General features: G+C 38.4%; 1 protein-coding gene across 3 annotated transcripts in view; it reads right to left on the bottom strand.

Moving 5' to 3' along the window:
* The window catches only part of LOC126412356 (tyrosine-protein phosphatase non-receptor type 9), a 796,012-nt gene that overhangs the window by 17,092 nt on the left and 759,815 nt on the right, over positions 1-19,105 (bottom strand). For all 3 annotated transcript variants that reach the window (XM_050081912.1, XM_050081910.1, XM_050081911.1), the window contains 2 exons: positions 13,455-13,615; positions 5,995-6,224 (listed from right to left, as the gene is read on the bottom strand). In XM_050081912.1, the coding sequence (XP_049937869.1) occupies positions 5,995-6,224; positions 13,455-13,615 (391 nt within the window). The remainder of the gene's footprint in view (positions 1-5,994; positions 6,225-13,454; positions 13,616-19,105) is intronic.

The following is a 19,105-nucleotide window of genomic DNA, read 5'->3' on the forward strand; positions in this document are numbered from 1 at the left end:
TACAAGTGGCTCTCTTTTCTCCAAAGGTCTCTTTAATTTTCCTGTAGGCAATATCTGTCTTACCCCTAGTGAGATAAGCGTCTACATCCTTACATTTGTCCTCTAGCCATCCCTGCTTAGCCATTTTGCACTTCCTGTCGATCTCATTTTTGAGACGTTTGTATTCCTTTTTGCCTGCTCCATTTACTGCATTTTTATATTTTCTTCTTTCATCAATTAAATTCAATATTTCTTCTGTTACCCAAGGATTTCTACTAGCCCTCGTCTTTTTACCTACTTGATCCTCTGCTGCCTTCACCACTTCATCCCTCAAAGCTACACATTCTTCTTCTACTGTATTTCTTTCCCCCATTCTTGTCAATTGTTCCCTTATGCTCTCCCTGAAACTCTGTACAAGGATTTAGTCAGTTTATCCAGGTTCCATCTCCTTAAATTCCCACCTTTTTGCAGTTTCTTCAGTTTTAATCTACAGTTCATAACCAATAGATTGTGGTCAGAGTCCACATCTGCTCCTGGAAATGTCTTACAATTTAACACCTGGTTCCTAAATATCTGTCTTACCATTATATAATCTATCTGAAACCTGTCAGTATCTCCAGGCTTCTTCCATGTATACAATCTACTTTTATGATTCTTGAACCAAGTGTTAGCTATGATTAAGTTGTGCTCTGTGCAAAATTCTACCAGGCGGCTTCCACTTTCGTTTCTTACCCCCAATCCATATTCACCTTCTATGTTTCCTTCTCTCCCTTTTCCTACTGACGAATTACAGTCACCCATGACTATTAAATTTCCATCTCCCTTCACTATCTGAATAATTTATTTTATTTGATCATACATTTCTTCAATTTCTTTGTCATCTGCAGAGCTAGATGGCATATAAACTTGTACTACTGTGGTTGGCGTGGGCTTCGTATCTATCTTGACCACAATAATGCGTTCACTATGCTGTTTGTAACAGCTTACTCGCATTCCTATTTTCCTATTCATTATTAAACCTACTCCTGCATTACCCCTATTTGATTTTGTGTTTATAACCCTGTAGTCACCTGACCAGAAGTCTTGTTCCTCCTGCCACTGAACTTCACTAATTCCCACTATATCTAACTTTAACCTATCCATTTCCCTTTTTAAATTTTCTAACCTACCTGCCCGATTAAGGGATCTGACATTCCACGCTCCGATCCATAGAACGCCAGTTTTCTTTCTCCTGATAACGACGTCCTCTTGAGTAGTCCCCGCCCGGAGATCCAAATGGGGGACTATTTTACCTGCGGAATATTTTACCCAAGAGGACGCCATAATCATTTAACCATACAGTAAAGCTGCATGCCCTTGGGAAAAATTACGGCCATAGTTTCCCCTTGCTTTCAGCCGTTCGCAGTACCAGCACAGCAAGGCCGTTTTGGTTAGTGTTACAAGGCCAGATCAGTCAATCATCCAGACTGTTGCCCCTGCAACTACTGAAAACGCTGCTGCCCCTCTTCAGGAACCACACGTTTGTCTGGCCTCTCAACAGATACCCCTCCGTTGTGGTGCTGAGCCTCCCCACCAACGGCAAGGTTCATGGTTCATACTATAGGATTGGTGTATTTCTCATATTTTAATTAAATAGGAATATGGGGTCATGATGTAAAAAAAAAACTCAAACAGCAAAAAGTAGCCATCAGAATAATGGCTAATGTAAGAAGAACAGCTAGCTGTAGGCCACTATTCGAAAAACTTAAAATTTTAACTTTTTAGAAGATATACATAACCATGCTGCCAGAAAGTATAAAGTTAAGAGTTTTATATCACAACACAGCTACTCTAGAAAGAAGTACTGCTGATGTGGCGATGAAACTGTAGAACTGTTCGCATTATTATGAAAAGGAAAGTGGCCACTCACCATATAGCTGAGATGCTGAGTTACAGGTAGGCACAACAAAAGTCACAAATAAAGCTTTCGACCCATAAGGCCTTCGTCAAAAATATGATTTACTACACACTACAGTGCAGCTACAGTTGCCTGGGACTGCAGTCGCACGCGCTTGTGCTTGTGTGACCGGGGGGGGGGGGGGGGGGGGGGGGGTGATCTGTTGTCTATTTTGACGAAGGCTTTATGCGCCGAAAGCTTTATTTGTGACAGTCTTTTTGTTGTGCCTATCTGTGACCCAGCATCTCTGGTATATCGTGAGTGGCAACTTTTCTTTTCATAATATCGTTGCATTCCGTCCTGGATTTTCCATTGTTCGACATAGAACTGTTTACCATTTTATGTTTCAAACAAGCTTGAAAGAGAAATTTAGGCAAACAATAAAACTATATGCTTACAGAAAGTCCTTCCTATTCAGTCAATGAATACACACTAAATGCAAAAAATTGGAAGCACGCGTACAGTGTTATGGAACTAAAATGTGCATAGACAGCCATATAAATTCAAGATGTGTTTTTATATATGGTTGAGTAGAAGTAAAATATGTCTAGGTAGACTGTATACTAAATACAAAATGTTAATTATGTATGATACTGCAGTAATTAAAATAATTAAGTAGTGTATGTGATCATTATTGTATTGAATTGGCAGTGTAAATATTATCTACTTGGAACTTATCTGTTTATGTACATCCAAAGCTGCTAAATAAATAAATAAAATAAATTCACACTACTTGACTATTGTTATGTAAAAAACATTATTTTTCTAGTAATTGCTTCTGCATACAAGATTTTACCATGTCTTTTATACGTACATAATGTCATATGCAAATGATAGATACATATATGAAGTAATATGCTCAGATGATTAATACTTATGTGAATTCTTCTTAATGCAACAAAACATTATAATTTGAATGGAAACTACTTATAATATTTTCCTGTTATTATTATTTGAAATGCACAATTATCCAATTATCATCATAATATGCAGAAGATTATCATTTCTGAAAAACATATTATGGCAGAACATTTATGTACACTGTGTTGAGAAAAAGATGAAGAGGTAAAAGTTCTAGAAAGGTATATTGTAGGCTGAGACTGATTTACCTCTGGAATATGTTCACATAGGAAAGTACTTATCAGTGCTGAAACAAAATGTCATAGTATAGAGTTTGTAAATTTATATATGTAATTACTGCCTGTCAATTTGCCAGCTGATGTTATTGAATAGCCATAGTAAAGTTGGTATAATCATAGTAAAATTGGTAGAAGTGTAGGACAACAATTTATATGCCACTTGACACTTATACTGTCGTATTGTGATCATAACTGTATGAGCTGACAAAACAAGCATATCCTTTTTATTCAGAAATACATTTAATTGGCATTTTATCTTGTGAACCTCAGCTTCACATGCACTATACGCATCCTCAATGCTATAACAAGACATGCTACTTACTAAGGACCTTTATATATTAATAAATTATACTATATGAACATGTTGACTATCACTGTAATAATTGCTGTATCACACAACTGTTTTGGCACACCAGTTGGATTACCAGGCATGTATCATAATCAACCACAAACTACACAAATGTTAAGTATTCAATTTTATTCCCAGAAGTAGCAAAACATTATGAATTCCACCGCGTTTTGTTTGTATTTCATTTTAGTTAAAGCCTAGGGACATTGCCCTTCCCTAATGTTGCTGCTATTCATATTCAGTATACGCTACAAATGGTGACATCAAAAAGGTTGCACTTAACTGAAGTAAAGTTAGTACCACACGTTAAATACGACACTACAAAAATGGTTCCCATTACGGAATCTCTTACCAGCAGAATTTGTTATAGTATGAAACCCACATGTGATTTAATCAGCACCACTAAATATCATGCAATGCATACAAAAGGTTAGGAAATTTTGCTGCTGAGCCTCATGCAAGCAGTTTGTATCCGATTCCAGTCTACAGTATGTCACAAAGAATAGAAGTGTTACAAATTAAAGACAGCAGGCATAATAGGGTTCTGACAAAAAGGGAAGAAGAATATAACTGCACAAGAGACTATGATGCAATGTACCACTGAATGAGCTGTCAAAAAATGTAATCAGTGTTGGGGTAGAGAGGTAGAACAAAATTAAGGTAAGGTTGATTGTAAAAGGACATTATTAACTGTATGAGAAATTCTCATTGAGTCTCTCAAGACATGTTGTGACATGTTCTGTGAGAAAACTCAATGGTTGAGGTCAAAGACCTTTCCCAACCATCAATTAATTCTCTCATTAAAGCCTGTGATTTATTTCAGTTTACTTGATGGCTAGTTCTTTGTAAAACAATGTAATTATTACACAAGAAAACACACTGTTTTGCCTATGTGTTACATCTTTTTAGTCCATCCAGCCTAGGTTTCAAGTTCCAAGTTGCACCCATCAATACATGCGATAAACCTACAAGCAGATGACAATTATCCAAAGACATAAACCACGCAAAACTATGTATGCACTGAGAAAGCAGAATTTTGAAAAAGAAAGTTCCTTCTTTAGGACAATAACAGATAAGCACATGAATGAGATTGAAACATCATACCTTAATAACTTTCATTCTTCTTCAGAACACACAAACTGATACAGACACACAGAATTATACTGGTTGGTCATTGCAGCACAACTGGTAATGTACTGGACTTGTGCACATAATAATACCAGTGTTTAAGGCCAAGCTATTACATGTTCAGAGACTTATCAATGAAATTTGATTGAAAATCACTGACAGAAAAATCCACCCAAAAATTAAAGAAAAATAAAATTTGAAGGTAAGCATTTTTCAAAGGAGAAAATTTTGAAAATGATAGCAGGATGGTATTGGTAACAGACCAGCAATCTGAATAACAATGAAGAAAGTCTATTTCCTCATGTGCCTCAAATTCATAATTCAGAAACAATACACATGCAGAGGACAGTCTTTTATGATTTAATAACGGATAGTGATACAAATATTAGTTGGTCACAGAGGTCAACAAAGCCATGAAAGGTGCTATTCTGAAGATGGGAAGAGGGAGGAGAACCTTGAAGTCTTTTTATCAATGGTGGAATACACAGTATCGTAGCATAGTTGTAGGAGAATACTATATTCAAGCTAAAATTCACAATTCATGGTCTAAAACTGTGTGGAAAATGATTGTCTTTCTAGTTGTTGGACCGTGACAAAAAAAGATGTACAGTGAAATATCTACAATGTTTACAGTCTGCTTATCTGGTCATATTTAAGATACCTTACAAATAAAGGTATACTAATCACAGAGTTAGTAATATGTAGTTCTTGGCCACAAAAGACAGCAACTGTGATAAATCTGGTGGAAAAATACAGCTGTTAAGGAAAATATATTAAAAATTAGAGGTGAAAGCACAAGAAGGACAGAGGTGACATAAGCAGAAAAAAGAAAAAAAACTTAGAACCATTTTTGAAGGAAGTTATCCTATGTATTCAAAAGTTTTCAGGTTAGCTCATGGTTTAACAATCTGATTCTCATTATTGGTCCTAGTTCTGCAACTACTGCTTGTGTCCACTAATGAACACTTTTTAGTTCCACATTTTATTTATGATATTCACAGATAAACATTAGTGACAGTTATAGGGCAAATTATTCTGATCTATGCAAAAAGGAAGAAGAAATCACCACACCTTAAAAAATTTATGAAACCTGTCATTGGTAATATGACTTTGTATCTTAGGTATTTAAAATCTGAAAAGTGCTTCTTCTGCTAAAAAAGAAAGTAGGCAATAAAATGTAGCAAAAAGCAATCACCGATCATTATACAGCGTAGTCTTATTATCCTCTGTTCCTAGTCCTAAAAGACAGCACCTACATCTATTATGATTTTCTGCAGGATCCAGCTGCACAAGTTGCACCTAACCACTTATAGTTGGAGTTCTGCATTTCTGGGTCTGCACGAGGAGAGGGTCAATGAATTCAGTCTCTTTCTACACAGGTTAGTTACACAGTACAATAGGGCAAGTTACAGTTCTTCACTGAGGAACAAGGTAAGAAAAATGTCTTGTGACTGAAACATTACCTTCTGATTAGTCAGATGTAGAGTTGAGATCGTGTAATCAGGCTGCTGCTCAACTGATGTCGTTGTGACACTAAAATTTCCAAATGTAGCTGTCCCGCCCTCAGTAGGTTCCCAGTACTGGCCACACTTATTACGACCTCTTTCCACCACACGGGTAGTCATCACCACCACCAGTGCCTGTTGTTCCCAAATCATACGCCAGAAGTCGCCTGCTGTTTTCGGAAGAGGGCCTGAAAAATAGGTTCATCACTTCGAATTGTTCTCTGGTGCTGTCAGAACATTTTACACATTTCTAAAAATTCTAAAATATACAGGGTGAACATCAATAAAACTGACAAACTGTAGGAACAGATTCCTGACTGGAAAAGGAGAAAGGATCCCACGAACATGGGTCTGGAAATGCAACGTTGCCACAGTAGATGGCACTGATGAATGAAAGTTCCTCTGACCACATGTCATGTGTTACTTGTGTGCTGCAGGCTGTGTGACTGATACAATGTACTGTAAGCAGCAAAATGGTCTGGTAACTATGCCAGTAACAAGTCGATTTGGTGTTTACATATCATCAAGCAAGTGGAAATGGTTGAGAAGTAGCACAGCTATACCAAAACAAGTACCCTCACAAAAATCAACCACATCACACAACACTTCAAGCCCTTTTTGGCCATTTGTGTGATCATAGGTCCTTTCAGACAGATGAACACACAGGGAGACAGCAGACTGTGCATACACCAGATTTGGAGGTCTTGGTTCTACAGGGTACTGAGACAAACCCTAGACAAGCTCGAGGTTAGTGGCCTACCAACATGGTGTTAGCCAAAGTACGATTATGTGCGCCCTGCATGACAACCACTACTATTCCTATGATCTGCAGTGAGTGCAAGGATCATCAGGAGCAGATTTCTCTCTAGAGGAATAATTTTGTCATTTGCACTAGACCACCACAATTATGGGGTTTCTGTCATCTGTCCTCTTTACTGACAAAGCAGCCTTTATCAGAACTAGCATCATCAGTCTGCATAGTTGTCATCTGTGGGCTACAGACTTCCTGCAAATTACTCTGCATAGACTGCTTGGGAATGTTACTTTGGCAATATAACAGGTTTTTTGTTTCCGCATGATTGAGCATCACCCCATTCCACATTACAGTTTGCCGACATCTCATCATCATCTTCCCTGTACACTAGATAGGACACGGAGGACCTGTAGCATGGCTTGCTAGATCATCGGACTTAAACCCCCTTGGGGAATCTGAAAGGCATTGCTTATGCTGAACCAGTTCCTGATATGCTGACCCTTCAACAGCATGTTCACAAGACCTGTGACACTATTTGGAGAGGCTGGAACGTGCAAAAGAGTGCGGCAAGCCATGATGTGATATATGAATGTTTGCACTGTGACCCATGGAAGCCTCTTTAAACACCTGTTGTGACATGAATGCGACGCAGCTCTGTACTGTGTTCCGGGATGATTTGTTGTTGTTGTGCACACACTGTCCATTCCTAGAAACATGTTTATAGGAACATTTTTCATCAACTTCCAGTCAGGAATCCATCCCTGCAGACTATCAGTTTTATTAATGTTCGCCCTGTATAAGACCACACACACACACACACACACAACCATATGCCATATGATACAGATTGAGTCCAGAAAACAAATGAAAAATAACATATGCTTTTTTTGTGGTATCCAGAAATGTATACATAAATAAAATATGGTACCATGATCTGAAACTTTTGGAATACTTGTGATATTCCGTTTCAGGCTCCTGTGTTTGCAACTAACTGTTGCAAGTAAGTTGACAGAAAAATAGTCATTATGCAGCATTATAATTTTTATCTTGCGTAAAAACTCTTACTATCAGAATTGGTTACTGTTTCAATAAAGATATGTGAATCTGATATCATAAGAAACTCTGAGATTATATGTCTTTTATTCTTGTGCAGTAAAACTTGCTCATATTGGCACATGTATAATTTGGGAATCTGCCCAAACTGTACAAGTATTTCAGTCCCGACACATTCAGTGCACTTTCATATGCTGATTTTTTGTATAAAGCGGAACGTGCCTAATGCGGAAACAGAAAGCAAATCTTAGAACATATTTAATAAGTCATTGTATAAAGCAGAAAAGAGCCTATACAGTACTATTGTATTACAGTTCAATAGTTATTCATGACTCTACAAGAATGTTACTTTTAACACCTCTGTTAAGTGGCGCAAAACCAAGAAAAGAGGTCCAGCACAGCGCGGCGCTGCTGGGGTGGACCTAAGACCGCACCACTCTGTGCAACAACAAATAAGTTGCTGTCGGTACAGTACATCAAAGGAAACATTTCATTTATCAGCACTCTGTTTGTTGGCTTTCTCATTTTACTCATTACTGACACGCCAGTGCATACAGGAACATTGTTGTGCATCTACCAACACACTGCTGCAATGTGCGCAGTGAAAGAGGTGGGTATTGTTCTGTTAAACAATGATTTTACCCGGCAAGGTCATTATTTCCTGCCAGTTTCAGTTGACTAGTAGCACTTTAAGAGATACAGTAACATGATATCAAACAAACGGTATGTGTTGTTGACACTTAACGAAAAGATTAATGTAATTCAGGCGAGTGGGAAAGACAAACTCTCTGTGCACGAAATTATGTTGCATTTCGAATGCAGTAAAATAAAAATTTATGTGACTTTAAGAAACAAAGATAAGATTCGGGACAAATGGATGAAAGGAAATGGGCAGATGAAAAGAAAGTCGAAGAAGACTGGAAATGAAGAAATAAACAAAATGGTGTGGGAATGGTTCCTACGTGCGTGGGCAAAAAACTTACCTTTATCTGGACCCATGATGCAGAGTGAGGCTCTTGAAAATCACTCAAGAGCTTGGAATTACAGAGTTTAAGGCATCCACAGGATGGCTGGTCAATTTCAAAGCTAGGCACAACATCATGTGGAATGAACCGTGGGGAAGCTAAGGATGTGAAGGAGAGTGTAGCAACAGAAAGGAAGACAATACTGTCCAACTTAATTATGAATTATGAACTGAAAGACCCATTCAATGCTGAGGAAACGGGACCGTTTTATCACACACTGCCTTCAAAATTGCTAGCAATTTGAAGTGAAAAGTGCACCGGTGGAGAAATGTCCAGGGAAAGACTAACTGCACTGCTGCGTGGAAACATGTTAGATCAAATGGAGAAGCCACTGGTGATTGAAAAGGTGGCAAAACTGCATTGTTTCAAAGATATAGACATCAGTAACTTCTAGTTACATGACAAAGCAATAAAAAGGTGTGGATGGTGAGTGGTCTTATGGAAGAATGGCTGGGCTCTTTCAATGCCAAAATGAAAAAAAGGAAATTGCCAAGTTCCCCTTTTCCTAGATAACGCAACCTGCACCCAAAAGTAGCATTGTCAAACGTGAAATTGGCCTGGTTCTCTCCAGGTTCAACCAGCCTCACACAACCCATGGACCAGGGCGTTATTTACACAATCAAGTGTCATTAGAGCGATTACTGATGCAATCCCTTATTCTTAGTGTTGAAGAGGCCAAAAGTGCATCTGCTCTTGCGTGGTCAGTTTCTGTCCTGGATGCAGTAAACGTGTTTTGCTTGGCAGTAAAGAAAATAAAACCCGAAACTATCACAAAGTGCTTCAACAAAGTGGGGTTTGGGGGCCAAGAACAATACACTTCTGTGGCCACCGAAGTTCAAGAAAATGCAGCAGCAGTTACTGAAGTAATGAAAATGCGAAACATTTCATGTAGTGAAGATGATTGCAGTTGAAGAGACAACTTTCTGTCAACTCACTCCGATTTCACTTCAGCAACAGATTTAATAGAAATCCGCAACACAGAGGAGGATGATGATGAAGAAACAAAGTAAGAAGAAGACGAGTAAAATGATGTCCCTAGAAAAATTAACACACCTGAAGAAGCCATTGCATACACAAACAATTTTATGCAATTTGCAGCACACACACATTCTCCCAACTTGTTGGAATTATTGTATGGTGCAAAAAATTTGGAACAGGAAATTAAAACACGTTTCCCTTGATGATAGCTGGTGAAAGAAGTGAAATGTAAAGCAAATAAACATGGAAATAATATGTATGTATATACAATAATAAACGAATTTAAAGTTCAAGTAAAAATATAGAAATTCCATGTTATTTATCAATTAGTGTAATAGTCCAGTGTTCTGTTGTCCAGTATACAGTAAATGAACATCTACTGTGCTGGAGTGTAGGTATGTAAATACAGTATATGCATAATTAAAAATTTTTACTGTACTTGACAAATTTTACATTGCCCAGTGAGTTTTGTGTAATCCAGAAACTTGTCCAATCTGGAAAATTATTTTAGTCCCTGTTGATGCTGTTTTGAGCAAGTTTTACTGTATGGCATATCCCTCATGGAATATAAATAATTTAAGAAGTATAGTTAACATTTTACCAAATAGTTGAGGTCCAGAGTCACAAAAACAAGTCTGACAACATTCTTATATTGAAGTGAATATTTCTTGATTCATATTTGAAGCTACCTTATGATCAAAAGTTCTGTTGCATCATTGTAGATTGTGGGGGATTTTTTCAAGTTTCTTTTTGAGTGCTTGTATTTCATTACTTATTTTCTGTTTTATGTTGGGGGAGCCTTAAAAACTTACAATTAAGTCTGCACAGTATTCTTCTGATCTTTTATGAAGGTAATAGAGGTTCTGAAAATTTGAGCTTTTGCCTTGATTCATGGTTGTGGACGTCCTAATGTGTTTTCTGTTGATGGCTACAAATAACATTTGCTATTATGTGATCACAAGCAATCTGAGACATAAATCCAACCCAGGCATATTTTTAATATCATTATGGTTTATATAAGTGCAAAGTTAACTGATGATGGGAAGTTCCATTCTGGATAAAATATTTGAAACAGACATGTACTTACATGGCTCAGATGGTAGAGATTTTAACAATACGCAAAAAATGGCTTCATATTATTTGGCACAAAGTTTAAACCTCTCAGAATGTTTTATATGGGAATACACATTACAGCAGCTAGGGAGAGTGTTAGTGTGAATTATTGTCATACGACTTTAGCAATTAACATTTATCTCAAAATCATAATTGGTTTCTGTAAACATACCACATAATTTAGATAGCATGTGAAGAGGCTGGTTGTATTGTGAAATGTGTGATAGCAACTGGAGCAATTTTTGTAAACTAGCAGTAAAATATTCCAAAAACACTGAAAATTTAACTAAGTGAGCTATGCCCTTGCAGTTCAGAACTAACCAATCAAGTGTGAACATGTTATGAGGTATGGGAGGGGGGAATGGGAAGGGGGAGGGGGAGGGGGGGGGGGGGGGAATGGGGTCATTTAAGCCAAGAAAAGACTGTAACTTTTCTGTGGTGTTAAGTGTGCCTATGCACCATGTATCCATGAGCTTTGAGTTAATGGCTCCCTGTTCTCCAATTTTTTTTATTCTTTCCATCCTCAGATATCCAACATCACATTGATTATCAGCCGACACACATGTAAAAGATGCCTACATCAAATCTACACCTACCTCTACATCTATAGTCTGCAAACCACTGTGCAGTGCACGGCAGAGGGTACGTCCTATTGTACTACTTATTAGTGTTTCTTCCTGTTCCATTCACATAAGGAGTGCGGGAAGAACAACTGTTCGAATGCCTCTGTGCGAGCAATAATCATTCTAATCTTATCCTCACAATTCCCTATGTGAGCGATGTGTAGGGGGTGTAGTATATTCCTAGAGTAATCATTTAAGGCCAGTTCATGAAATTTTGTTAACAGACTTTCTCAGGACAGTTTATGTCTAACCTCAACAGTCTTTCAGTTCAGTTCCTTCAGTATCTCTGTAGCACACTCCCATGGATTAAACAAACCTTTGACCATTCGTGCTGTCTTTCTCTGTATACGTTCAATATTCCCTGCTAGTCCTGTCTGGTACTTGCTCCCACCCACTTGAGCAATATTCTACAACCAGTCGCACGAGTAATTTGTAAGTTGTGTCCTTTGTAGATTGATTGCTATTCCTCAGTATTCTACCAGTAAGTCTAACACCTGTGTTACCCAAGACTGAACCTATGTGATCATTCCATTTCATGATCATTCCATTTCATATCCCTACAAAGTGTTATGCCACAGTACTTGCATGTATTGGCCAATTACGACAGTGACTCATAGATATTATATCAAACAATGGAAAATCCAGGATAGTAACAATATAATGAAAAGGAAAGTTGCTGCTCACAAAATAGCGGAGATGACAAAAAAAGACTGTCGCAAATAAAGCTTTCAGCCAGCAAGGCAATCATCAAAAACACACGCACACACACACACTCACACACATACACACAGAAATGCGAACAGCAGCACCAGTGTGTGATGGGAGTGGCAACTGGATGGGGGTAAGGAGATGGCTGGGGGGGGGGGGGGGGGGGAAGGTAAGGAGGAGGGATAGTAGGGTAGGGAGTGGCAGACAAAGACATGCTGCTGGAGATCGCACAGGGACAAGGTGGAGAGAGGATAGGTCAGGTATGTGCAGTCAGGAGTTTAGATGGATGGAAGGGGAGAGATAGGAAGGGGGATGGGGGGTGGCGGAAAAGGAAGAAGTAAAAGGACTGGGTACGATGGTGGAATGATTGCTGTGTACTGCTGGAATGGCAACAGGGAAGGGGCTGGATGGGAGAGGACAATGACTAACCAAGGTTGAGGCAGGAGGGTTGCAGGACATAGGATTTGTTGCAGGCAGGAATGTTCTCATTTGCACAGTTCAGAAAATCTGGTGTTAGTGGGAAGGATCCACATGGCACAGGCTGTGAAGCAGTCACTTCAATGACCCCCTTTCCCTGTTCTCGTTCCAGCACTACACAATCCTCATTTCCCCATCACACCCAGTCCTTTTACTTCTGTCCTTTTTCTCTTCCCCGCCCCCCCCCCCCCCCTTCCTCACTCCATCTAACCTCTTGACTGCACATTTGTGCCCTACTCTCACTCCACCTCATCCCTGCGCATTCTCCAGCAGCACATCACTGTCTGCCATCCCTACCTTACTATCCCTCCCCCTTCCTGCCCCAGCCTTCTCCTCACCCCCACCCAGTCACCACTCCCATCATGCACTGGTGCTGCTGCTCGCAGTGTGGCCTCAGTTGCCTAATACTGCAGTCGTGTGTATGTGTGTGTGTGTGTACTCCAGCTTTAGAAAAAATTATTTTTAAATCTTCTACTGTGATTGTGCAAATTACAGTTCAGTTTTAACTTTTTCTTAAGGAATAAATATCACCAAGAAGCGAACATACAAACAACTAAGTAAAAATTTCAGTATGCCTCCGCACAACATTCCATTATGTACTTTATGTAAGTTTCAATTTGCCTTTTAAAAATGAAAAATATCATGTATATCTATGTTACAATATTTCAGTATCTAGCTTTTCCTCACCTTGTGTTGAAATGAATGCATTTTTCTGTTTATACCCATCAACAAAATTTGCATTAATATAATCACTAGAGGCTTCACCATCTATCTGGGAAAGCAAAACTCTACTGTGATCATAACACAGAACATCTGTGTATCGATTCTTTGGTGCATTTGCAGGTTGCCTGTGAACAGAAAACAAAGTGGTTATGAAAGATCTATAAAAGCAATTTATTCAATGACTCATTTAGTTTATATCAAATGAAAAATTTACAAGGAAACTACTAATAACTTTCCTCCAATGTCTGCACAAAATTGCAATACCTTCATCCTGTGGTTCTCCTTTTCAACAATACTAATATCACACACTATCCTACTCTTAGTATATCAGGTCTATTTGTTGCCATTACATCGAACATATTTCCATCATGAGTGGGGTTCTAAACTTTAAGAAAAAACCTTTAGTAATGTTTCACAGGATATCTTGAGAGACCCACGCTTAAAAAAGTGGAATTATCCCAGTTGTCTGCTGGATAATTAAAGTCTTCTCTGATGCAGATCAGTATGACTGGAAAACATACATACACCTGAACTCAGGTTTTCTCTGGAGATTTTGGTTACATCTAGGGTGAGCCTAGTGGTTAGCAGAAAAATCTAATTACATGTTTGTACCCACCATTGACACTGAGTATTGCTAAAACAATTTCACATGCAGCTTTGGTTTCTGTCTTGGTGGATTTGAGTTTCTTGTCTCCTGTGACAAATACACCACCTACTTTTCCCATTTGCCCATAATTACAATATATACTTAGAGATACCCCAAACACTGTCACTTTTGAGTTTTAGCCAGCTCTCTGTACCAAGTATTACATAAGTTCCAATGCTTTTTAGAAGTGCTACAAACTTCAGGGCTTCCTGCAGCTATTATCATATGGATTGGATGGAAGAGTCGCCAAAAGCTTTTTTTAAAAAAAAAAATCCTTATGTGCACTCTGCACACACTCTAAGGCTCAGCAGCCTCTAATGTGTAGCACACCCTCAATCCCTTTAGGGACACACTACAGATCTTAAACCTACACTAGAATTCACAGCACAGCTTCTCGCAGAACATTCAGAGTCCTTACATTTGCATTTACATTTACTTCTATACTCTACAAGTAACCTTATGATGTGTGCAGAGGGCACCCTGGTGCCACAATAAATTCCCCCTTCTCTGTTCCATGTGTAAATGATGCATGAGATGAGTGTTTGTGAGAGGGAGGAAGTAGTATGCTGCCCAACTCTTCTTCAAATGTATAAACTCTTAATTTCAGCAGTAACATTCCCTAGGATACACAATGCGTCCTCTTGTACCAGCTTCCCCTGAAATTTATTGAGTACTCTGTAATGCTCTCGCATTTATTTAATTATACCATAACAAGACACAATACTCTTCATTGGATCTTCTCTATCTTTTCTGTTAATCCTTTTTGGTAAAACCAAGTGACATGGCACAGTGGTTAAAAAACTGAACTCACATTCAAGAAGAAGATGGTTCAAATCCCCACCTGGCCATCCAGATTTATGTTTTCTGTGATTTCCCTAAACTGCTTAAGGGAAATGCAGGATAGTTCCTCTGAAAGGGCATAGTAGATTTCCTTCACCAGCCTGCCCTAATTTGAGCTTCTGCTCCATCTTTAATGCTCTGGAGATTGGCCAATTAGAAGAGAATTAAGCCTGGGAAACTGGCCATTTACACCATTATTGAAAGCATTACTGGCAATATATTTTCTAGAACAACAAATACTAAAAATGGACCAAGCCTCTAGATTTGTTTTTCATATTTACTTTAGTTCTTTGATAGATTGCAAATTTTAAAATAACAATGATAGAAAGTGTAATTATCCTTCCAAGAAAAAAGTGCGGTGCGAGTTATTGAGCAATTTCTTACTCTTGAGGTTCCAAAATTTCTTGATGCAACAAATGTGATGTATTTGTAGCAAATTACAGAAAACTGAGAAACCTGATCAGTATATGCACAAAATGATGTCAATGGGATCATATTGGTTCAGCCATTCCTGACAGCAGCTGTTATGTTCACTAATGTCAGTTTTGAAGTAATTCTAGAAATTGGAGCAGAAGGCAGCACCAAATCAAATGGTTCAAAAGTCTCTGAGCACTATGGGACTTAACTTCTGAGGTCATCAGTTCCCTAGAACTTAGAACTAATTAAACCTAACTAACCTAAGGACACCACACACATCCATGCCCGAGGCAGGATTCGAACCTGTGACCGTAGTGGTCACACAGTTCCAGACTGAGCAGCACCAGTCAAGGGACAGGTAGCGAGATGTCCGTACTTTGTTCTCATATGAAATGAGTTAAGTTTTTGAGTGACAGATGGCTCATGTGTTCAGAAAATCACAGTCTGACTTATTTCACACAAGGTCTTTTTAACACAAGGTTGTGGCCTGAGCTATGGTTGGGTTTTGTTTCCAAAATATTTGCATACCAATCTGTAGGTAGGGCAACTACAGCTATGATTAGTCATCTTGTGTATTAATAACCACTTCGGCTGAAGCAGTTATTAATACCCAAGATCCAAAATATTAAATACCTCATTGTTGATGTGACATTAAACTCTAATCTTCCTTCCTTCTTGGGAAAGGTCTGAGATTGATGAACAATATTTGAGAATCAGTCAAACAAGCATTTTGTAAACCACGTATTACATGGATGAATTACATTTGTTTAAACAATGGAAAATCTGGGATGGAATAATGATAATATTACGAAAATAAACGACTGCTACTCACCATATGAGGACTGTTAAAAAGTTCCAGAACTTTCTCCACAAAATTTTTCTGTGCTTATCTTTTACTTAGTGAGCATGGTATCCTTCGATATATTCTCTTTCACAATTGATACATCATCCCCAAAGCCGTTTCCACTTCCGGAAGCAGTATTGGTTCACCTCTTGCTGGATCACACAAAAAACAATTTGGGAATTTACTTTTATCTTGTCTATCACTGGAAATCTTTGTCCTTTCAATGGAGTTTTCAACTTTGGAAATTAAAAAAAGTCCACAGGGGCCAGTCTGAAGAGTACAAAGGATGTGGCGGCAAGGTGATTTCATTTTTTGTGCAGTAGTCAAGCACCATCTGGGATGAACGTGCAGGTGTGATATCGTGATGCAAGAGCCATGAATTGTCTCGCCATATTTCAGGCCATTTCCTTCTCACATTTTCTCACAGCACCATTGATTAACAGTTTGTCCCTGTGGTATGAATTCATAATGAACTAATCCTTCGAAATCAAAGAAAACTATCAGCATGGCTTTGGCATTTGGCTGCCGTGACAAGCTTTTTTTGATCTTTGAGAAACTTTCCTGACCCATAGTGAAGATTGAACCATGGTTACAACTTCATAAGTGTAGACCCATGTCTCATCACCAGTTATGATTCTCTTAAGTAAAATCTCATTCTCATTAGCGCGATACAAAAGCTCTTCACAGATTGTGGTGCAAAAGTGTTTCTTGTCTTTACTCATGAGCTGTGGAAAAACTTGGAAGCAACACAATGCATTTCAAGATACTGTGTTAGGATTTCATAACATGATCCAACTGAAATGTTACATTCTTCTGCAATCTCTCAGGCAGTCAATCTTCGATTGGCATTCAAAATTTTGTTGATGTTCCTGACATGAGCATCATTGGTAGACGTCGAAGGACATTCTGAAGGAGGGTCATCTTTAACTTCTGTCCTGCCATTTTTAAACTATGTGAACCATTCGATGAAGCACTCATTTGGTGTGTCTCTGTAAAGGTCTTCTTGAGTTTCATGCAGAATTTAATGCAGATGCATTAAACAGGGAAGAGGATAGGTGGGTGAAGGACAATGACTAAAGAAGGTTGATGTCAGGAATGTTATGGGAATGTAGTATAAACTCCATGGAGATTTCTCACCTATGCAGTTCAAGAAAAGCCGGTGTTGGTAGGGAGGATTCAGATAGCAAAGGCTGTGAAATAGTCATTAAAATGCAGCCTATGCCAGCTGGATCCTTCCTACCAACACCAGATTTTCTGAACCTCTCTCCACCTCATCCATGTATTGTGTGTAGTCTATTTTGGATGAAAGCTTACTTGTTTAGTGGTCTTTTGGTTGTGTATATCTGTGACTCATCATCTCTGCTATATGGTGAGTAGGAATATTTCCTTTTCTAAAGAATTATTTAAGATTTTTCGAATGAATCTCAGCCTTACATCTGCTTCTCCTACCATTTTTTTATGTGGTCATTCCACTTTAGGTCACTCCTAGGTATTTAATGGTTGTTGCTGTTTCCAGTGAGTTTTCACCAATAGCATAATAAATTCTAATGGATCTCTTAGCCTAATTATATGAATGTATTATGTTTATCTATGTTCATAGTGAACTGCCAGTCCCTACGCCAGTATTCAATTTTCTACAGGCCTTCTGGTGTTGGCAATCTTTCTACAGTCAGTAGTTTTGTCTGCAAAAAGCCTCACTAGAGCTCCTGACATTATCTGCTAGATCATTTATATATCTTGAGAGCAGTAATGGCCACAGAACACCCCCTTGGGATACTCCAGAAATTACCTCCACATCTGTCGATCATGTTCCATTAAGAGTTAACATATCGAGTTCTGTCTGTTAGCAAAGTCCTGAAGCCATGCACTAAGCTCAAATTATATTTACTAAATGACAGTATGGGACTCCATCAAGTGCCTCCTGGAAGCCAAGCAACACGGCATCAACTTGGACATCTCTGTGTACAATGCAATGGATTTCATGCACAAACAGAGTGAGCTGTATTTCACAAGATCTCTGTTTGCACAAACGATGTTAAGTTTCTATACAGGAAGTTTTTGTCATAGTGTGTGAACACAGAACATGTCCCATTATCCTACAAAAGATTGATGTGTGCAATAAAGGCCTACAGTTATGTCCACCCATCTCACAGGTATCCCATCCCATCCTGATGCCTTTTCTTTACTTAGCAATTTTAGTTGATTTTCTATTCTGTAATCAGTTCTCCCAATATCTGCCATTTTGGCATTCATGTGATGATAGGAAAGAGGAACTGTATTATGAGCTTCCATGTTAAATCAATTGAATTCTGAATTCAGTATTTCAGCCTTATTTTGGTCATATTCCATTTTGGTGTCATTATAGTCACTGCACCACTGAACAGCTGATTACTGACTTTACATGGGACTGAAACTTCTTAAGAGTTTTGGGGAGATAAGTTGGCAAAATTTTACCTTCAAATTCATTGAACACTTGTCACACTGCTCTCCTTATGCTCATTTTGGTTTTGTTCAGCTTCTGTTTGTCACCTAGTTTTTGACTTCACTTAAATCTGCGATGTAGCTGCTTTTGTTCTGATAGTAACTTTCTAAGATAATTGTAATACTAAAATGAGTCTTACCCATCACTTACAACCTTGGTCTTATCTATATCTCACAACCTTGCATGGCACATACTAGTCTATGGCATATTGTAGTATGCTACCGAATTTCATACATTCTTGCTCCACATCTTCATCCTCTGACCTGAGAATTTGATGTTGACTACTCACATATTAAAGTTGCAATTTGTTTCCTATCACACTTTCTAAGCACGATCACTAATGCTCTCCTATACATTAACTGACTCAAAACACTCTCTTAGTTACT

The sequence above is a fragment of the Schistocerca serialis genome, chromosome 7 (assembly GCF_023864345.2).
Source record: "Schistocerca serialis cubense isolate TAMUIC-IGC-003099 chromosome 7, iqSchSeri2.2, whole genome shotgun sequence".
NCBI lineage: Eukaryota > Metazoa > Arthropoda > Insecta > Orthoptera > Acrididae > Schistocerca > Schistocerca serialis.